Source organism: Melospiza melodia, chromosome 14 (genome assembly GCF_035770615.1).
Source record: "Melospiza melodia melodia isolate bMelMel2 chromosome 14, bMelMel2.pri, whole genome shotgun sequence".
NCBI lineage: Eukaryota > Metazoa > Chordata > Aves > Passeriformes > Passerellidae > Melospiza > Melospiza melodia.
In genome coordinates, this window is record NC_086207.1 from 2538555 (window position 1) to 2556669 (window position 18115).

The 18115-nt window shown below is 45.3% G+C and overlaps 1 protein-coding gene across 2 annotated transcripts; it reads left to right on the top strand.

The window, feature by feature from the left end:
* Positions 1 to 2342: 2342 nt before the first annotated feature.
* NPM1 (nucleophosmin 1) lies at positions 2343 to 14007 on the top strand. 2 transcript variants are annotated; one of them, XM_063168426.1, is made up of 11 exons: positions 2344 to 2498; positions 3194 to 3273; positions 6076 to 6195; positions 6934 to 7027; positions 7542 to 7642; positions 8107 to 8168; positions 8616 to 8670; positions 9654 to 9743; positions 10625 to 10726; positions 12614 to 12688; positions 13659 to 14007. In XM_063168426.1, the coding sequence occupies exons 1-11, from the start codon at positions 2435 to 2437 to the stop codon at positions 13695 to 13697; spliced, it is 882 nt and encodes a 293-aa protein (XP_063024496.1). In that variant the 5' UTR covers positions 2344 to 2434; the 3' UTR covers positions 13698 to 14007. The 2 variants fall into 2 exon arrangements, with proteins under 2 accessions (XP_063024497.1, XP_063024496.1); XM_063168427.1 differs by lacking the exons at positions 8107 to 8168; positions 8616 to 8670 and having other exon boundaries at positions 2343 to 2498.
* Positions 14008 to 18115: the final 4108 nt, after the last annotated feature.

Consider the following 18115-nt stretch of genomic DNA (forward strand, 5'->3'; position numbering starts at 1 on the left):
TATGTCAGCATGTAAATTAAGATTGCATAGGAAATCTCTACTGTCTCTATAGCTTCTGATTGTTTGACTACAACTGTGCTGTGGTTTTAACCATGCTTAAAATACAATTTCCCAAGTTTTGTAAAAGCTCACTAAAAAGAGAATTCCATTAAGGGAAGCTCTGATTTTCCCCTAGTTGTCCCTGTACAGCTGTTTCTAAATCACTTGTAAGCCTTTTCTGCCATGCTGAGTATTACACAGCACAGAGCCAAGCAAAGTAAAATGATCGATATTGTAATGGACTTCTCATCCTAGTACCATGGCAGAAATAATAAATGTCATGATATATGACAGCCCTTCTAAAGCCCTATGGAGCCAAATGAGACGCAGTAAGCATATATCTCCTGCTTCCTACCCCTGTTTTGCTTCTCTGTGTCTGTCCTTTGTTTCCTCCCACATTTATTTCCTCCATAATGGAAGACTGTAATTGTATTAAAAGTGACTCTGCACACAGGACATGCTGTGGTTGCACTGTTCCCTTCAGCAGGATCCAATCCAGCAGGGTGTGTTCTGGAGCTGCAGTTTGTGAGCTGCTCAGTGCCCTGGGGGCAGGGCTTTGGGTGGGTTTGACCAGCAGCCGTGTCCTCCCGTTGGCATTACAAACGTCATTCACTCCCTTCCACTATTGCTGTGTAGGATTCGCCTTCCAGCTCTTGGCTGACATCTGGGTCACACCATAACTTCATTTGAAATTTTGATACTAGTTCCCATTTTCAATCTAACCCAAACAAATGCCTCATTTGCATTTTTGCAGCTCTTAAGGCTGAGGTGTCTGATCAGTTAATGATGCCTCTCTCTGCCAGGGACACCAGCAGCTGCACTTGGTGGGATTTCTGCCTCTGCTGCTCCACAGATCCTTGGGTGTATCTTCCCATAGTTGCCACTCTTCCTACCCTAAGGGCCACCCTCAGGAGAAATTGCTTTGTAAAGATAATAAGAAATTAACCAAACCAAATGTTAGAAAATGAAATAAACACTGTTTGTTCTCTGGTTCCTTGTGAGACTTTAAGGGGAGTAAATCAAAGAATCACAGAATATCTGTCTTCACTCATACGCTAAGCTGTGCTTCAATTTATTTCTGTACCTTGTTTTCACACACAATTTAACTATTATTGAATTTTAGTCAGCCTGTGGCACCCCACCTGAAACACCTCAGTGGACAACCTGCTCTAAAGTTAAGAGGACTGTAGGAGATCATATCCTGCTGAAACCATGTGTATCCTGTGGAACTGCATTTGCCGTTTGCAAAGGGGCCAGCCTCATGGAAGAGTGAGGAAGGGGAATCTTTCACAGGGTAAGTTTCATTTTCCCATTGTGACAATTATTCTTCAGTTTGTCTCATTTTCAGCAACACCATTTAATGTTGTTCCTTTGTGAATGTGAATGAAGGTAACACGACTACAAGCTACACATTACAAATCAGTGGAGAGATAAGAGTACCAAGAGCCTATACGCTTTTATTTTTGCAGAGTAAGTGTTCAGGTAAGTGCGAGATTAGCACACAAGGGACCTGACTGTTGCAGATCAGCCCCGGGACACGATGGCCTGGAATGTGTGGATGGTGAGCCCAGCCCAGGGCCACTGATGGGCTCCCACCACTGAGGCAAACAAGTCTTTCCAGGACTGGTATCCTGGAAAGATAGAACATATGAAATAACCCCGTGACTTTAAGGTTTGTTGTGACAGATTTCCCCGTGCGCCAATTCACATTAAAAAGTGGTTTGCTCCCATCACATCAGCTGAAAAGGAGGTTCCCACAGTGTTGTTGTCCGTGGCCTTCAGAGCCAGCGGCACAGGGAGCAGTAGCTCGGGGTGGGTGCTCATCCTAACGGGTAATGCACAGAAAGGGACCTGCTTTTGTTCATTTATTATTTTAGTCAAAGATGACATCAACAACCAGTTCCCGTCACAGAGCGAGGAGGGCACGTTCCACTGCAGCACGGCTCTCCGGCTGCAGGCCCTGAGCCAGGCCCGGGGCTGTGGCCGCGCCCCCCATCGCTGTCCCCACGTGCAGCGCGGCCGCGGGGCGGAACGCTGCGATCCCCACCCATGGCTCTGCCCCGCGTGTGATGCGGCCCTGGAGCGGAACGCTGCGATCCCCGCGGCGCCGGGGCGGCCACGGCTCCATCGCAGCAGTCCCAGGCCGGGCGGGCCCCGGCCCCCTCACACGGCCCCGGCCCCGGCCCCGCATCGCCCCCTGGCGGCCCGCCCGGCCCCGGCGCGACCACCGTCAGCGCGCGCGCGTGCGCAGGGGCGGCGCGGGGGACCGAGGGACGGGCGCGCGGCTCTCGCGAGAGCACGAGGCTATATCAGCGAGTGGGCGGGCACGGGGCTTCCTTTAGTGCGCGTCCGCCCGCAGCGCAGCAGACTCTCTCAGTCGTGCCTCAGCCCCGCGATGGAGGACAGCGCCATGGACATGGAGAGCATGGGCCCACTGCGTCCGCAGACTTTCCTCTTCGGTAACGCTCGCCGCGCCACGCTCTCCCGGGGCCCGCTGGCCCCGTCGCCCCCGCAGGCCCCGGGGCCGAGCGCCGTGCGGGTGCCGTGCAGGGCCGCGGCCTGGGCCGGCCGAGCGCCGCCCCTCCGCGCGCGGGGAAGGGCCGGGGGGGGCTCGGTCGGGCCGGGGGCGCGCAGCGGCCGTTCCCGCGCGCTCGCACGTGGCGCGCGGCCCGCACGTGGCGGGGCCCGTCCCGCTTTGTCCCGCGCTTTGTTCCCGGTGCCTCCCGCCGTTCCTAAGGACGCGGCGCCCGGCAGCGCCCGCCGAGCACATGGCAGCGCGGCCGGGGGCGGAGCACGTGGAGCGCCGCGGCCGCGCGCGCCCTGGTGCCCGTAGCCCCGGGGCAGGCCCGGCCGCCCACGGCGAGCGGAGCGCAGCTGCCGTGGCCCCGGGCACCGCGGCGGGCACCGGGCGGGGATGGTTTGATTGAAACTGCTGGGCTCGAGCGGGCCGCGCGGGGAGCTGCGTGCTCGGCTGCAGGCCGCGCTCGCTGGGGTTTTCCTCTCCCCACGTGTTCCGCTCCGTGCGTGCCTGGAGTGTGCCGCTAGTTCCCTGCAAGAACGAGGCCTGGAAGCAGCGAGCTGCCAAGTTACTGGTTAGCAAATACTTATGTCTTAAGTGAAACAGAAAGCTTATAATTAAATTGTTTTCTTACAGGCTGCGAGCTTAAAGCGGATAAAGAGTTTCAGTTTAAAGTAGATGATGAAGAAAATGAACATCAGTTATCTCTGAGAACGGCAAGTAGTGTTTAGCTTTTCCGTTTTAAATGTAGTGGTGTGCTGTGATGTTGGTGTTTTTTACGTGTTATTTACTTCTCCAGTTATAATACCGGTGATCATTGTTGCATAAATATTTGAATAACTATCTCTTGCTGGTAGTGGAGCATATTCTGTTATTTCAGATGTTTTCTGTATTGAAAACGTTTCTCCACTGATGTTTCATTGTAGACAGCAAGTAAATGCAAGGCTGGAAAAGGTTGAAAATCAACTTACAGTGGGTTAATAAGTATAGGCTAAATGGAATTAAATGCTAAACTATACACTGAGGCATCCCTAAGGCAAACAGTGCTGATGCTACAGGAGCAGAGGGGGAAGGATCGACTTGTGAGAGTCATACATAGGCACACTCTTGTGGATTGCTAGGAACTTGAATCTTAAAAATCATTTCAGTGTGTTCACAAACATAGCTGGGATTCTTTTTCTTTCCTGGAAGCAGATAATAAGTAAATCCATAGAAGAGAGCAGAAACTTTATGTTTTGATATATTGTCCTTGGTTTGCCCTCTCCAAGGATGTAACTGGGAAACCTCATCTTTCATTCAGATAATCCATCTGACAGACTCCCAGGGAATTCCTGGATGGGTCCTTAGGTCTTTCTGGTGCCACACAAGTCAGATGCAATATTTCAAGGCTTTTGTTCTCAACTAAGTATGTTTTTTTTTTGAATAGCAAAACAGTAATGTTCCCCATCCTAACAGGCAAGAAATTGAAGACTTGTAGCATCTTTGTGGCGTGTTGCTGTTTTTATTTAAATGCAAGGAAATGCTTTTATACCTGGAAACAAGAGAGTCTTTAAATTGTGGACTAATTCCTACAGAAGAATTGCTACCTGGAGGTCACTTGCATAACAAGTATCTCCAAACATTTCATGCTGTTACTTAAAACACTTCTGTCTTGGCTATGTGAATCATGTGTTTTTCATCCTTGTATATTATGAAAACTACAGCCTGGACTTGACAATGAGTAATTTGTTTTTAATTAAAATTCCTTTTGATAGAAGAGTATAGCAATGTTTAGGGCAAGTCCACATGCAGATTTCTTCTGTCTGAATGTTCGTTATGCAGTTAAAATTAGTGATACTTAAATTGTATTGTTTTACTCTTAAGTTCTTTTTCTAATTATATTTTCAAAATTACCTGTAGCATGTCTTCTGATGTTGTACTCTAAAGGGTGAAGTAAAAATCCACACCACTGCTTTGTTGTTAGGCTTGTGGGGGGAATGAAGTCCTATGTCAGTAACCACTTCTAGAATTAAAAGGGGTGATGCACAGGAGAAATAGGATTAACATACCAAAGGACAAACTAGGAAATATTTAAGAGACTTAGATCTGGAAGGTGTGGGACATGGTTAAACCAAAAAAGACCTTATTGAGTAGAGGAAGGATTTAAAGAAAAGGTGTAAATGCAGCAAATACCTGGGGGCTGCTGTGTGCTCCCAGATCTGGGTCTTTACACCACCAAGTGTGCTGGGGGACTTGGGCATGAGCAAGATGGGGAGAAAAGGGAGTAAAGAGGAAAGGAGGAGCATGGATGCAGGAGGTAAAAGTGCCTTGAATTTCTGTAAATGTCTTACTATGGCAGCTAAGAACGGGGATGGTCACTCCTTCATGACCTGTTTGGTGTGCATTCCTTCAGTGTAGAAATTAAAGCACGTGCATGGATGCTTGACAAACACAGGAGGAATAAATAAATAAAAAGTGCTATAGTATTGAACTGGGGCAAATGACAGGACATGGTCTAAAATTTGTGTCCCACTAATTGAGCAATTTAGTGTTGTTGACAACACATTTGAGAGGTGAGATCAGAGATGCAGTTTCACCTCTGAATTGCTAATAACAAAATTTGCCAGAAGTAGTGAATCCAATGATCTATTTTCCAGCCTTCAGTCTGATACATCTAAAGTGTGGACCATTGCAGCCTCATTAAAGCTCTTCAGCCCTTGAAGAATAGAAACTTCTGTGTCTCTGCCTGAAGTGTTCACACCCACATCTCCCATGGGGGTTGGAAAGCTTTCTTTGTTTGGGGTTTAGGGAAGGAAGCACAAAGCCTTGTGCACTGCTGTTGGGAAGAGTTGCAGTACGAAGTATTTGTGGTTTCCACATCTCCTGCATGTACCCCTGTTAAAGGGGCCCAAGGTTCAGTGAACTGGAGTCTCAGGCCTGACCACTGTCTGTCACTCATCATCTCCTTGCAGAGTTTTGACTCTTCAGAAAGTGCCAGACTCAGAGTAAGGGATCCAGGTACTTCAGTTTAGAAATGCCTTGAGGCAGCAGTTCCTAGTCTGTGGTGCATTACAGCAAAAGGCATGTGCATAAATCACAGTATTCAGCTAAGCTGCTGTTAAAATCCTCAGTGAATGTCAAGTAAGCAGAAGTGCGCAGTGTGGTAAAGGGAAGCAGTTGGCAGATAAAATGTGGCAGGAGGGAAAGCTTTAGGTGTGATTCTGTAGAGGAGAAAATGTGTTTATACTTCTCTCCTTGAACCAGCTGTAGAGCTGACTGAACTTGCCACTGCTGCTTTTTGATGCAGTGATCCAGCAGCAAGTGACCTGATTTCACTGTCATCAGAACACGCCTGGAGGTGCCCCTTGGAAGTTTCAGTGTGTGGAGAAAGGGTGTCAGCTTAGGATGGAGTCAGATGGAATAATTTGTAGTCAGAAATGCAAATTTCAATATTTAATGATGCAGAAGAGTGAATGGAGTTTAGAAGATTGAAAATATTTGGGGTGCTCAGACTATGTCCTGTTCTTGACTTTTCACAGGTTACTTTAGGTGCTGGAGCCAAAGATGAATTACACATTGTAGAAGCAGAAGCACTGGACTATGAAGGCAACCCTACAAAAGTAGTACTGGCGTCTCTGAAAATGTCTGTGCAGCCTACAGTAAGTGCAGAAACTTAGAGAATCTAGTAAATTTGGTCTCTAGTGAGAAGAAAGTTCAAAATGGCTTGGGTCAGCTGAATTTTAGTGAAACTGAACAGTGTGTTCAGAGAAGTGGCTGCATGTAGTAAATACATCTTTTTTGTGCCTGGTATTGTACTCAAGTCATGTGGAGATAACAGGTGTGTTCAAATTACACATTTTTTAAGCAACAGGAATTATTCATGCCATCTATAGACAGACAAGTCCAGACATATGCAAGCAGATGCATCTTTAGGTTGTGTTGCTTTCTTTAAACCTGGGATGGAAACAATTAATTTTTTCTGCAGGTCCCAAGCTCTAATACCACTCTGAAGATGATTGCTCCTCTCTGATTGAAGGGCACCTTGTTGTCATTTCTGCTATCTGGAATGTAGTTTGACTCAGCTGCTGACAGTGTACAACTACACAGTGCTGGGGCAGGTGGGATGGACGATGTTCAAATTGACATTGCTGCTGAGTAAAAACAAATTGATGTGCTTTAACTGGGATAAGCAAGGAGTGTAGTGAACCCCCCCTGTGTGTGCCTTGTTGACACTGAGCTGACCTTTTAACACTGGCAGAGTACTCCTTTGAAAGGGAGCTTGGAGTAACTTAGCCATGGAGTCTCCAGCTGTTGATGCTGTTTCCACTGGGGTGGAATGTCTGTTAAATACACTTTGCCTGGAATATGCGACTGAATAGCAATGCTTTGTCTCCCAGGTTTCATTGGGTGGCTTCGAGATCACACCCCCAGTGGTGCTGAGGTTGAAATGTGGCTCAGGGCCCGTGTACGTCAGTGGTCAGCACCTCGTAGGTACGTATGGCTGCTCACTGCTGTGTCCTGGGCAGCACCTGCAGAACTTACAGGATTTGCAGCTGGTGCTGCAAGCAGTGCCTGTGCTGGTACTGAGAAGACTGTCCATGAATTAGTTCTGGTTTTTACCTACACTAACCCAGAGCTAGTCTTCTCCTTTAAGAAATTGTCTTTGACGTTGCTCTACTAGTTTTCAAAAATGTCTCCTTAGGATTGGAGAAAACATTATTTTTGACTCTGTGTTGTCTGTTGTACATGAAAAGTGTTCTGACCAGTGTGAGGGGTGGTAGTTCACCTGGTTGGGATTTCCCTGTAGTAGTACCTGCTTCAGTCAGGTGGAAAACCTCCTAGTCAGAGGTTAGGTCACTAGTGGGAAGCTTCCTGATACCAATTCAGCACCTCAGCCAGGCCAAACCTACTCAGTTATGGGTAATGCTCTTGGTTTCTTACTAGCAGTCTTGCTTTATATTGTTAAGTGAGGTGAGGTTTTTACACTTTGCCTTTGCTTTATCAGCATTAGAAGAAGAACCAGAATCAGATGAGGAGGAAGATGATGCAAAAATTGTTAATGCTTCAACAAAGAGACCAGCAAGTGGAGGAGCTAAACCACCACAGGTATATGGACTTGCAGTCACTTGGTTCACAGCATTTTCTTCTAGTTTGGTATTAGTGCTGCCTCTAGGATGAAGTAGTTAAATGTCTTGCTGTTATGAGTGGGACAGGGTTATTTTGTACTAAATTACAGAAGGTCCCAAAATTTTGTTAAAGGGGTAGATAGAATGGCTGCTTTTGTGGAAATTCTGTCTCCTGTAGTAACTGCACGTTCTGGCATAAACATCAGTGTACTGCAAGAGTTGATGCTGATTAAAGCACTGGACTTTCCTAACAAGGAAAGGTTCCTAGGCTCAGAGCAATGCAGTGAACTAGTCAATAGCTTTGGACTTAGCAGCTGTAAGTTCCTGGGTTTAGCTAAATTGATGGAAAGTAGCCTTGTACTTGTGCCATAGTTAATTTGTATGCCAGTTGCTCTTTATTACCAGAAAATGGTATCAACACTTAACAGACTTTCTTTCTTAAAGAAAAAAATAAAATTAGCAGAAGATGATGAGGATGATGATGAAGATGAGGATGACGATGATGAGTATGTATTCCTGTTTTGATAATGTGTTTTAAAATACAGGGCTAACTTTCAGAACATGAATTGTGTGACACAACTGGATGCTAAGTGAAAAAGCTCCTGTATCTTGACTGGGGAAAAGGCATCCTTGTCTTACTTATCTCTACAATGCTATGTAAATTAATGTTCTCCAGATATGTTATACTGAGCTTCCTGTTACTCATTAACTTCTAAAAGTAGTAGTGGATGTCCCTAGGATGTATCCCTTCAGTATTAAAGGGAAGGGAGGGCATTTAACTGCTTCAAAGGTAGTGCTTGCCCTAGCACTTAGCCATGTGTTAAGGTATAAAGTAAACTTTAAAAGATTGCTTGCTTCCTTCATGAATAAAACATTTTATTGGGAGGGAGGGGGAAGATCAATTCCTAACATGGATCTTGAGTTATGGTGAGTGACTTCCTTTTTAATTGTAGTGATGAGGATGACTTAGAGGATGATGAGGAAGAAATTAAAGCACCAGTAAAGAAAGTAAGTGGCTAATCCTGTGATACGGTAGTAATCCAGCAGGTAGTCCCTTAAATCAATGAGCTTTATCACAGCTCTCTGCAATCTGTGAGTGGGGGATGCACTAGGTTTAGCTCAGCCTGTGTGAAGAAATTGTAATAGGGTGTGAAAACACTTCAGTGTGAATGTGCACCCATCCAGTCCATGTTCTATTTCCTTGGCTGCAGAGGGGTGACGGGGTCTTAGCAGCACAGGGATGCAGCTGTCAGACTGGTGTGGGCCTGGATGGCTGTTGAACAGCAAATGAAATCCTGCTCGAAGGGGGTTGAGCTTGGCAGTTGCAGTCCTGCGTGCTGTGGAAAGGAGCTTTCAGCGACCTCAGCCGCAAAGGCTGTGAACGTGTGAGCCTCCGGCCGGGCTCCCTGCAGCAGGGACGGGCCGGGAGCGCTGTTCCTCGGCCCTCGAGGGCCATCTGGCGGTGCTGTGAGCGCACTGCAGGGCAGCTGTGCCGCGAGGAGGGGAGGCATTTGCTTGTTCTCACACTTGTGTACTTCAGCTTGAATTTTTATGTTCATACCTACTGTTAAAAACCGGATATTTATAGTTTTACTTCCCCATGTGCTGTTCTCTCCATACTGAATTGCCATTAGTGACAGTGCACAGTGGCCTGGTAGTGAGTCTGAAACGCAGATTCCAGCCATGTGAGGTGATCTGGGGTGACTGAACAAAACTGTCCTGATTGATACAGGAATTGTAGACTCTGTGTCTTAGATATGCATGTGGTGTCATGTCCCATGCACATCCGAGACAGTATTTCTGGATGAAATGCCAAATGAGATAATGGTTGTGTTACAGAAAAACGACAGCCCTGAATGATGTAACAGAACTTGTTCCTGGGTGTGTTACTGTTCTACAGGAGGAGGTTTTCCTTTGGGTTCCTGTAACATGCTATCTTGAGTTTACTTTGCAGTTCATTTGACAGATGAACTTGTGTGCTTGCCTTTCAGCCTGCTCGTGAGGTTGCAGGGAAAAACACGCAGAAAGCAAAGCAGAATGGAAAAGACTCTAAGCCATCCACACCAGCATCTAAATCAAAAGTGAGTGAAAACAACTGAGTAAAACAAAGCTTTATTCTACTGAGGAAGCTAGTTTTTTGCCTAATGGTAACTTCAAACAACATACTAACATTCAAATTAGATTTTTAGATCTTGATATGAAGCATGGTGAAGGTACTGTTCACTGCTTCATGTTTTCTGTGAAATTCTTCAGTAATCAGTATGTACCTACAACAGTCTGGATCTGAAATCAGACATGCTGTCCCTTGGGAATACTGGTAATTCTTTGGTTTGAAACACTAAATCTATTGGTTTTTGTGCAGCACCTAGTACAAGAGGGTGGCTGCCAAGTGTGTTTCCACTGGAGAACACTGGAGGCTGTTTTCCAGTGGAAACACAGGAAAAGGGGCTCCCATGACAATGACCCACTGCAGGACTGGCAGTTTCCTTCCTTGCTAATGCTGTGTGATTGTGTCCTGATGCCTCGTGCAGCCTCTCCTTGCTGCATGTACTCTGACATGATGCCAGGAGGGTTCATACAGACATGAGCATGGGATGCATGGCAGGACAACATGTGAGAAGCACTGCAGGTGTGCCTTTTAAAGCATGACCTACTCTGCCTGCAGATGTGGAGTAAAATCTGAATCACTAAAAATTTTGGCTATTTTTGGTTTCATTTCTGTTCAAAGAGCTGTGGAGGCACCTGCCCAGAAGCATGAGACACTGGCTGTGCTAACTCTGATAATTCCAGATTTGAAAATCGTGATTTTTTCATGCTTCTAAGGAATGTGAGGGAAGCATAAATTTAGGTTTTGTGACTGTCTAAAAACTGTATGGACTATCAGTGTGATAGCTAGTTTTATAAAATTTATCTTATATTCTCTGTAACTTTATGTGCAAGTTACTAATGAAATAATTTTCAGACTCCAGATTCCAAGAAGGATAAAACTCTAACTCCAAAAACACCAAAAGTCCCTCTGTCATTAGAGGAGATCAAAGCAAAAATGCAAGCATCTATAGATAAGGTGAGTGTTTAGGAATGAAATTTCTCAGCCTTTCTTTTATACTTCCACAGATGAGAAGAATTGGATGTTTCAATAAATGGTTATGATGTTGCTGATTCCTGTGCTGTTACTATGAGTGGGTGTTGATGTTGAAGCTCAGAGAAATGAAAACACATTTGCAGGGAAAAGCTTCTACTCAAGAGAAACAAAACCACTTTGTTTGTATTTTTCCAGTAGTGCTGATTAGTTTGGTATTTCTTGGTGAACTGTCTCTGTTTGAATTGTAAAAAACTCCTTAGGCTATACTTACTGTTAAGATGACTTAAATGGTGCATATGCAGTTTGGGTTGCTAAAGTAAAGTGGAGTGAGTTCTTCACGTGGTTGGAATGCTTTGGTCTTGAAGCAGTATCCTGATGCTTGTAAGGCTCAGTAACTTCCAGAAGAGGGAGACAGGTGCTTGTGGTGTGAGTTAAAGCACTGCTGCAGACCTGAAAGCTTTTGCTTTCTGGAGGGATCCGGGCCTGAGTCTCCCTTCAGTGGATGCTTCACCCTTCTAAGGTGTCAGGCCAGGTGTCAGTAGTGTTATTAGCAGCTATTTAAGTATAAAATAGACAATCCAGTTGCAGGCTGGTTGGGTGTAGCAGGCGATTCTTTACCTCCTGAGCCAGGGTTGAAGTGTGTGTGCCAGCAAGGGCTGTGTTCTGAGTATCCCTGAGCTTGGAGCAGATGGGAGTGAGGGCCTGCCTGTGGCTGCACTCGGCTAGCTCACAAGTGCTGATGTGAGTGCTAGGAAGCATTGCTGGTTTGCTGATGGGGTTTTTTAATTCAAGATAATACATTTCTTAAACCCATAAAATGGATAACAAAGGTCACCTAAAGAATTAGGATCATCTTCTGCTTAGATCCATTAGTGTTTTGGGGCTGCTTTTTTCCAGGAATGCAAAATAAGACCAGAAGTGTTTAAATACAGGGTGGATGCCGAATAAGCAGTGACAGGCTGTGATGAGGTGTGGTGTCAGGAATGACTCAGGAGCCATGATGAGTGGTGCTTGTGCAGGGTGAGCACAAGTGCCTGAGCTGCTCACAGTAGACACATGCAGAGCAGATAACTGGCAAAAAGAGCTTTAAAATAAATTACCTGGTGCTGAAGAGTGCTTCTACAGAGAATGCTGTCTAGCAGGGAGCAGCTAAGTGTGCTGTCCTAATTGACATGCAATATTTCAATTGATTCACCTGAGAAATTGGGAAGTCTTTATTTTGGGACATGGAAAAGAAATCAGTGTCTCCTAAAGTAGCATGCTGTGTTATTTTCCCTGGAGATACTAGGAGACAAGATGATAAACCTGTATGTATGATTTAGTAACTGAATCTGCATTGTACAGTTGAGCATGTGCAAACACAGTTGCAGGGATTACAAGGAAGTGTTTCCAGAACAGTTCTTTAATTTAATACAAGTCACATATTAATGAGTAGTGTATTAGTGAGTTTTAAAAAATAGGTGGAAGGTCAGTTCATGTTTTGCTGAAGAGAGCTGAAGTTAAGAATCTGCCTGTGAAGGGTGGTCTGAGGTTGTGTGTTGCAGTAAGAGTCCATAAATTAAGAATTTATTGTAATTTATCTGAGTAGAATGCGACTGTTCACTACAAACAGTGATTTTAAGTGGTGAACACTGTTATGCTCTTCAGCATCAACAAAGAATCTTGGACAGCAATTCAGTTTGTAGCCACTTCTGTCAGAAATAGCTGGGCATGGTAGAAAAACAAACTTCCTAAAATGGTTTAAAGCAGACTAGTGTGGGAAGTTGCCAGGTGAGTTCCAACTCCATGTATTGCAAAGGGTTTTCAGCATCAAATGTTGATAGCATTAAGTGACCTGCAGACCCTAAAGCTTGTTTTTTTTCCAAATAGGGTACTACCCTTCCTAAACTGGAGCCCAAATTTGCCAACTACGTTAAGAATTGCTTCAGGACGGAGGACCAGAAGGTAACAGGATTCATCACAGCTTGATAAAGTCCAAAAACTTTTATAACCTTGGGGATTCTTTTCCACTTTTTAATCTTTACAAGCTTTGGACTGTTTTAAAGGGTTGCAAACCACAAACAATACTTCAGGTTAAATATATGGGAATGGTTTTAAGGGTTTTAGTTGGCCAAGATGGGAAAGCTAGTATTTTATTACATTTTTCCAGGTTTTATATGGTTGGTAAATTATCTCTTGCTTACTAAACCCACAGAATTTTCCTTTTGGCACCATATTGGCTAAGGAAATGAGCTGTGGTTTCCCTTGCTGCTGAATTTGGCCACCTCAGCCAGTCTGGTGTTCAGCCCTTTGTTGGGAGGGTGTCTGGGACAGCAGAGCTGTTTTGTGATGGAGATTATGGCATTCTTGCCACATTCTCTCCCAGAATCAACAGAGCTCTTAAAGAGAGCACAAGCCAAATTGTGATATCAGGAAGCAAGTTTCTGAATTAGTTATTACTTAACACAGACTAAGCTGAAAATGTGTCTTAGATTTCCCTGTCAAAATTCCACCAAGTCAGTTTTGCAGTGACAGAATTGCTTATGCTTTCCTGCTTCCCTCAGTGGTTTGGTGTAAACTTGTCTGATGGACAAATTGATATGTTCCTGAAGGAATGTTGAAAAGCATCAGCCTCAGCTACTGGACCTGCTGTGGCATTAGCCAGGGTGGGCAGAGTTCAGCCAGTATTTGCCTCACTGATCCTCACCCATCCTCCCAGTCAACCTGCACTGAATTCTTACTATTGTGACCTAGTGTGAATAATAATCTTCTAGCAGAAGGATCCAATGTCATGCTTTCAGCTTGATTTTTTCTGAAAGGAATGTACTTTTGTTGCAATTTCTTGTCAGTATTTTATGAAATAAGTGGTGATAGTAAGCTAAGAATAATTTTTTAAAGTGGATTTCAACTTCTAACTTTCTGTGTACACTTCCAGGTCATTCAAGCTCTCTGGCAGTGGAGACAGACTCTGTAAGAAAAGAAAACAGTTTAAACAGTTCGTTAAAATCTGCAGTCTTACTTCTGTAACCATTATTTGGCTGTTCTTTTTACAAATACTGAAAGAGCTTTCCCTCCTGTGTCTGATAAATGTCATCCAGATTACCTTGCCAAGAATGTGTTGTCCAAAATGCCTGTTTAGTTTTTAAAGACAGGACTCCACCCTCAGCTTCATTTTAAGTATGTATGGAATGTTTTGATAAGGCATGGTGGTGGTCAGACAAATGGAAATGGTGGGGAGACTAAATGTATGTGAAAAAAATAAAATTTAGTATTTTGATACAGTACTATTGTTTCTTTTTTTATGGATGAGGGTGATCTGCATACTGAACCCAGAGATAATTGGGCTTGAAAGTTCTCTGAGGAACTACCTTTGAGTATTTTAGCTGCTTCCCTTTAGCAAGTACACATAAACTGTCCTGTGTTGTCAGCTTCAAAAGCAACTCCAGTTCCATGAGCTTTGGAGCTATGGAGCAATGATTGGGAAGAAGACTGAAGTGGCAAGGGGGGCTTTATTCTTGTCTGAAAGTGACCACTAATTATATAATTGCCTAAAACAGCCCTTCCTGCATCTCAGTTTCTGACCTGCTTCACTGCACTTTGGTTTATGGTTTCTCTCTAACTACTGGGTTTATAGGGCCTGGAACTCCACTTGTAAAATGCAATACTTTTGATCTGGGATTTGCTGGCTGTGCTGTTCCTCTGAGGAGCTGCAGAGTCTGAGGCTGCCTCCCATAATGACTCCTGTGAGGATTTTGTGGAGAGAAGAATTAGCTTGAATGCTGTAAGGGTGTGCCTAGAGAGCTCACTGAGTGAGTTCAGAGCCTGTGGATAAATTCCTGGGAATGCTGAGACTGATCTCCAACAAATCCAAAAGCTTAGATGAGCAGGAAGTCCTCTGGTCCTCTGGCCTTCACATGATGCTCAGAGCCAGAGTTCAGATTTTGGGCCATTGTTACATGAAGTAAAACCATCAATGTTTGTAAGGGCTTTCAGGTGAAGGGAAGCAGGGATGTCTGTGCCTTGAGGATGAGACTCATAACTCCTGTCTGCTGTCACTTCAGTGCATGACTGTTCCACCTTGTGTCCAGTAACTGCAGTCATGGAGACTGGAGGAATACTCAGAAAACATTCAAACACTTAAATGGTAGCTATCAAACTGCTTTAATCCTTGCTGTGTTTGGGAATTAACACAACTGACTTGTGTTCTCATGGCAGAAAACCCCCTAACTTTAGTAAAACAGTTTTGAGTTTTCCCCACTTGAAGGACTTGAGACACTTGGGTCCTGCAGCAAGTGGCTTTGCAAGACATGTGAACACACACTAGGTTGTGCTGATTGGGCATGGGGTCTGTCCTACTGAGCATTCTTTACAAGTTGTTTAGGTAGCATAGACAATTTGGTTTGCCACTGGATTTATTTTTTGATGTTTGCTGTTATAAAACCCTTAGTTCCTATAGTTGAGATGCTGGGTGCAATGGAAAGCAGTGCAAGTCTCCAGAAGCAAATAGTTCTTTTGGGGAAAATAAAGCCAAGGGAAGTGCATGGTAGACAAGCAAAACTGCAAGTCTTGTGTCAAAGATTAGTTTAAGCTTGAGTATAATTGCAGCATGTGAAATGGCAGAGTATAAGGGTTTGAAATGCCTGTTTTGGTGGGGTTATGTCAATAGATGATGTCATATTCACAAGTGAGAGCAGATTTCCCTGGTGAAACAGCTAATGGCACAGACAGGCTTATTTAAACAAAATTGCCCTCAATTTTGGCTGAAAGGAGTGAAAATTGTACAGTAATTTCAGCAAGAAATTGCTAGCCAGTAAAATACTCTGATTGCTAAAGTTTTAAGAGAAGCCAGGGTGTTGTCTGTCTGTAGGTGACTGACCAAAGCAGGTCTGGGGTGCAGCCTTGCTCTGCCAGAAGCGTTGTGGGGGAAAGGCAGAGCCTGTGTGGGCAGCTCTGAAGGAAATCGCTGCTGTGCTGGTGCTGAGGTATAATGTAGCTGAAGTCCTTGTCAGCTGCTGTTGAACCTCATGAGGCATCTTTGAGGCACCCTGGTGGCAGAACAATAATTTCACTTGGCCCTGGTTAGGTGCCACACTGTTCTCTGCCAGTTCATGGAGTAGTGAGGGGTGGTCACTGCCCCACTTCTGGCTGTGGGGCCTTTTCCCTACCTCTGCTGTTGTGCTGCTCACATCTCCCAACCCTGGCTCCTTTTGGGACTGGCTATGGTGACTCTGGATGCAGCTGTATCCTCTTGGATGTTCATGTGCAGCTGCCAGTTCTTTCACTTTGAACAGAGCCTCAAAGTTTGATTTTAAAATAAGCTCAGATATGAAAATACCTATTGAAGAGAAAAGACAAATAACAGATGTGGGTTTTTCAAGTACTGCTTTTGACTTTCTGCAGAGTTGAAACATGTTCTTGCCATGGTAATGATGGCAACAAAGCTGTAGTGTTTTGATAGCTGTGTTGGGGGTTCTGAGCCTCTGTGTGATCCTGGTCCTTGAGGATGGCTTATTTGAGAGCACGGAGCTCTGCAGCCAGATGCATTGCTATTTCCTAACACTGTGATGGGAAAACTTCACAGGATGATGAAATGCCTCTCCAGGTAGTGGTGCCCTCACCTTTCCTTTGTACATGAATTGCCATTCCTGTTGCAGATCCTGTCTGTTCCAGCATTTTTCATATTTCATTTCCTTCTGCAAGTGTTTCATTCCCTACAGTGAACAGGTGGCTGGTGTCCCCCTGTGTGGGACAAAGGGGAGGCCACCCAGCTGAGTGGGGGTGTGTGCTGCAGATAGAGCTGCTCCATTCAGATCTCTCTTGGCATCTCTCTCCAGAAGGAGTGATAACAGAAGGGCACCATCCTGTTAGGAGCTCCCAGTCTGTGCCTAATTCCTAAGGGTGTTCAAGCGAAATGTTCATGGCAGCCTTGGGTCTCTCGTGGGGTTCTCGTTGCTCCTGTGATCCAGCAGACCTGCCAGAATGGCTTTTCAGAGTCCAGGGGCTGTGATGAGTGCAAGGCTCTTTGCCTGTGCTCAGCAATGGTTGCAGCCTTTGGAGAGAAGCAATTGAGGCATGGCTGGCAGCAGTGGGAGTGTGTGTGGGCTGAGGCAATGGCAAACAGGGCAGGATGGGTGGCGGTTCTGGGCTCCTTGCCACCCAGACGGTCCCTCAGGGGCTGAGTTCATGCTCCTACCCAGGTACCCCAAGCCGTGTCCTGTCTCTTTTGCATGTGCATTACTGACTAGCAGCCAAACTCTCAACTTTTCCTTCCTTCTCTGTGCAACCAGCACCTAGATCCTTATTCTCCTCACTGTTTTCCCAAAAGGGCGTTAAAGACTGGATCCTACTTAGAAATGTCAGATAAAGCTACAAAAGAATGGGGTGGTTTGGAGCTCAGTGTTGGATGGAGCACAGTGCCTTTATTCCTGCCCTTGGCTAGCGGGCAGTAGTTTCTGGCAAGCAACAGCAAATGCAATTGATTGTGCTGAGTGAGGTTTGGAGGTTTTGTGATCTGGTATTTATTAAGGATTGCCTTGTCTGAGCCTGGTTCTCAACGTGAACACAGAGAGCTGAGTGTGTGTGATGAGGTGCAGGAAAAGTGATGCTGGATTTGCAGGTGTGCCTCAAGGGCCTGCCTTGTCCTCAGTTTGCAGGTAGCACAGGGAACACCCTCCTGGCTGCTCACTGGGTTACCTGCATGGACACTGTTGGGAACAATTCTGTGTTGTGGATCAGCTCTTCAGTGACTGGCCTTTGGATTGTCTTACATAAATGAATTTTAAGCAGTGCCTAATTGGAACCAAGTAAATCAATCAAATATATCAAATGTTAATTAAGATGTGTGCTGTGGGAACCACATGTATGGCCTGCATCCAGTTGTATGAAGATGACTTTTGCTCTTCTCCTTTCTTCAAAAACTTCTTTCTTCCACCACTTCTGTCGCCTCTCCCTGACCAAGCCATAAGAGCCTCTATGGGAGAAGGATCCTGGGAGAAAACAAGCAAGAAAGGGCAATGAATAAAACAAGGGGGGAAAAGGTGGCCAAGCGTCAAAAGTGAGAATGGAAAAAGTGAAGGCCCTGTGAGGGATGCTCAGCAGGGCACCTCTGACAGTGCCCACCCTCACTGAGCTGGCCATGCCAATCCCCTGTGCTGCTGCCTGGAGCCTTGTCCAGGGCAAGGGCATGGCCACCACCACCCTGCTTTACTGCAAATGGCAAAGAGAAGGAGCAGAGCTGGGCTCTCAGAGCTGACGTGCCTGATTCACCTCGAGTGATTACACTGGTACTAGAAACAGCCTTTGAGGGCAATTGAAGGCAACTTAGTTAGAAGGGTCCTGGAGTCTTACTCAACCAATTTCTGGGGGCCTGAAGCCTGCTGAGCCCCATCCAAT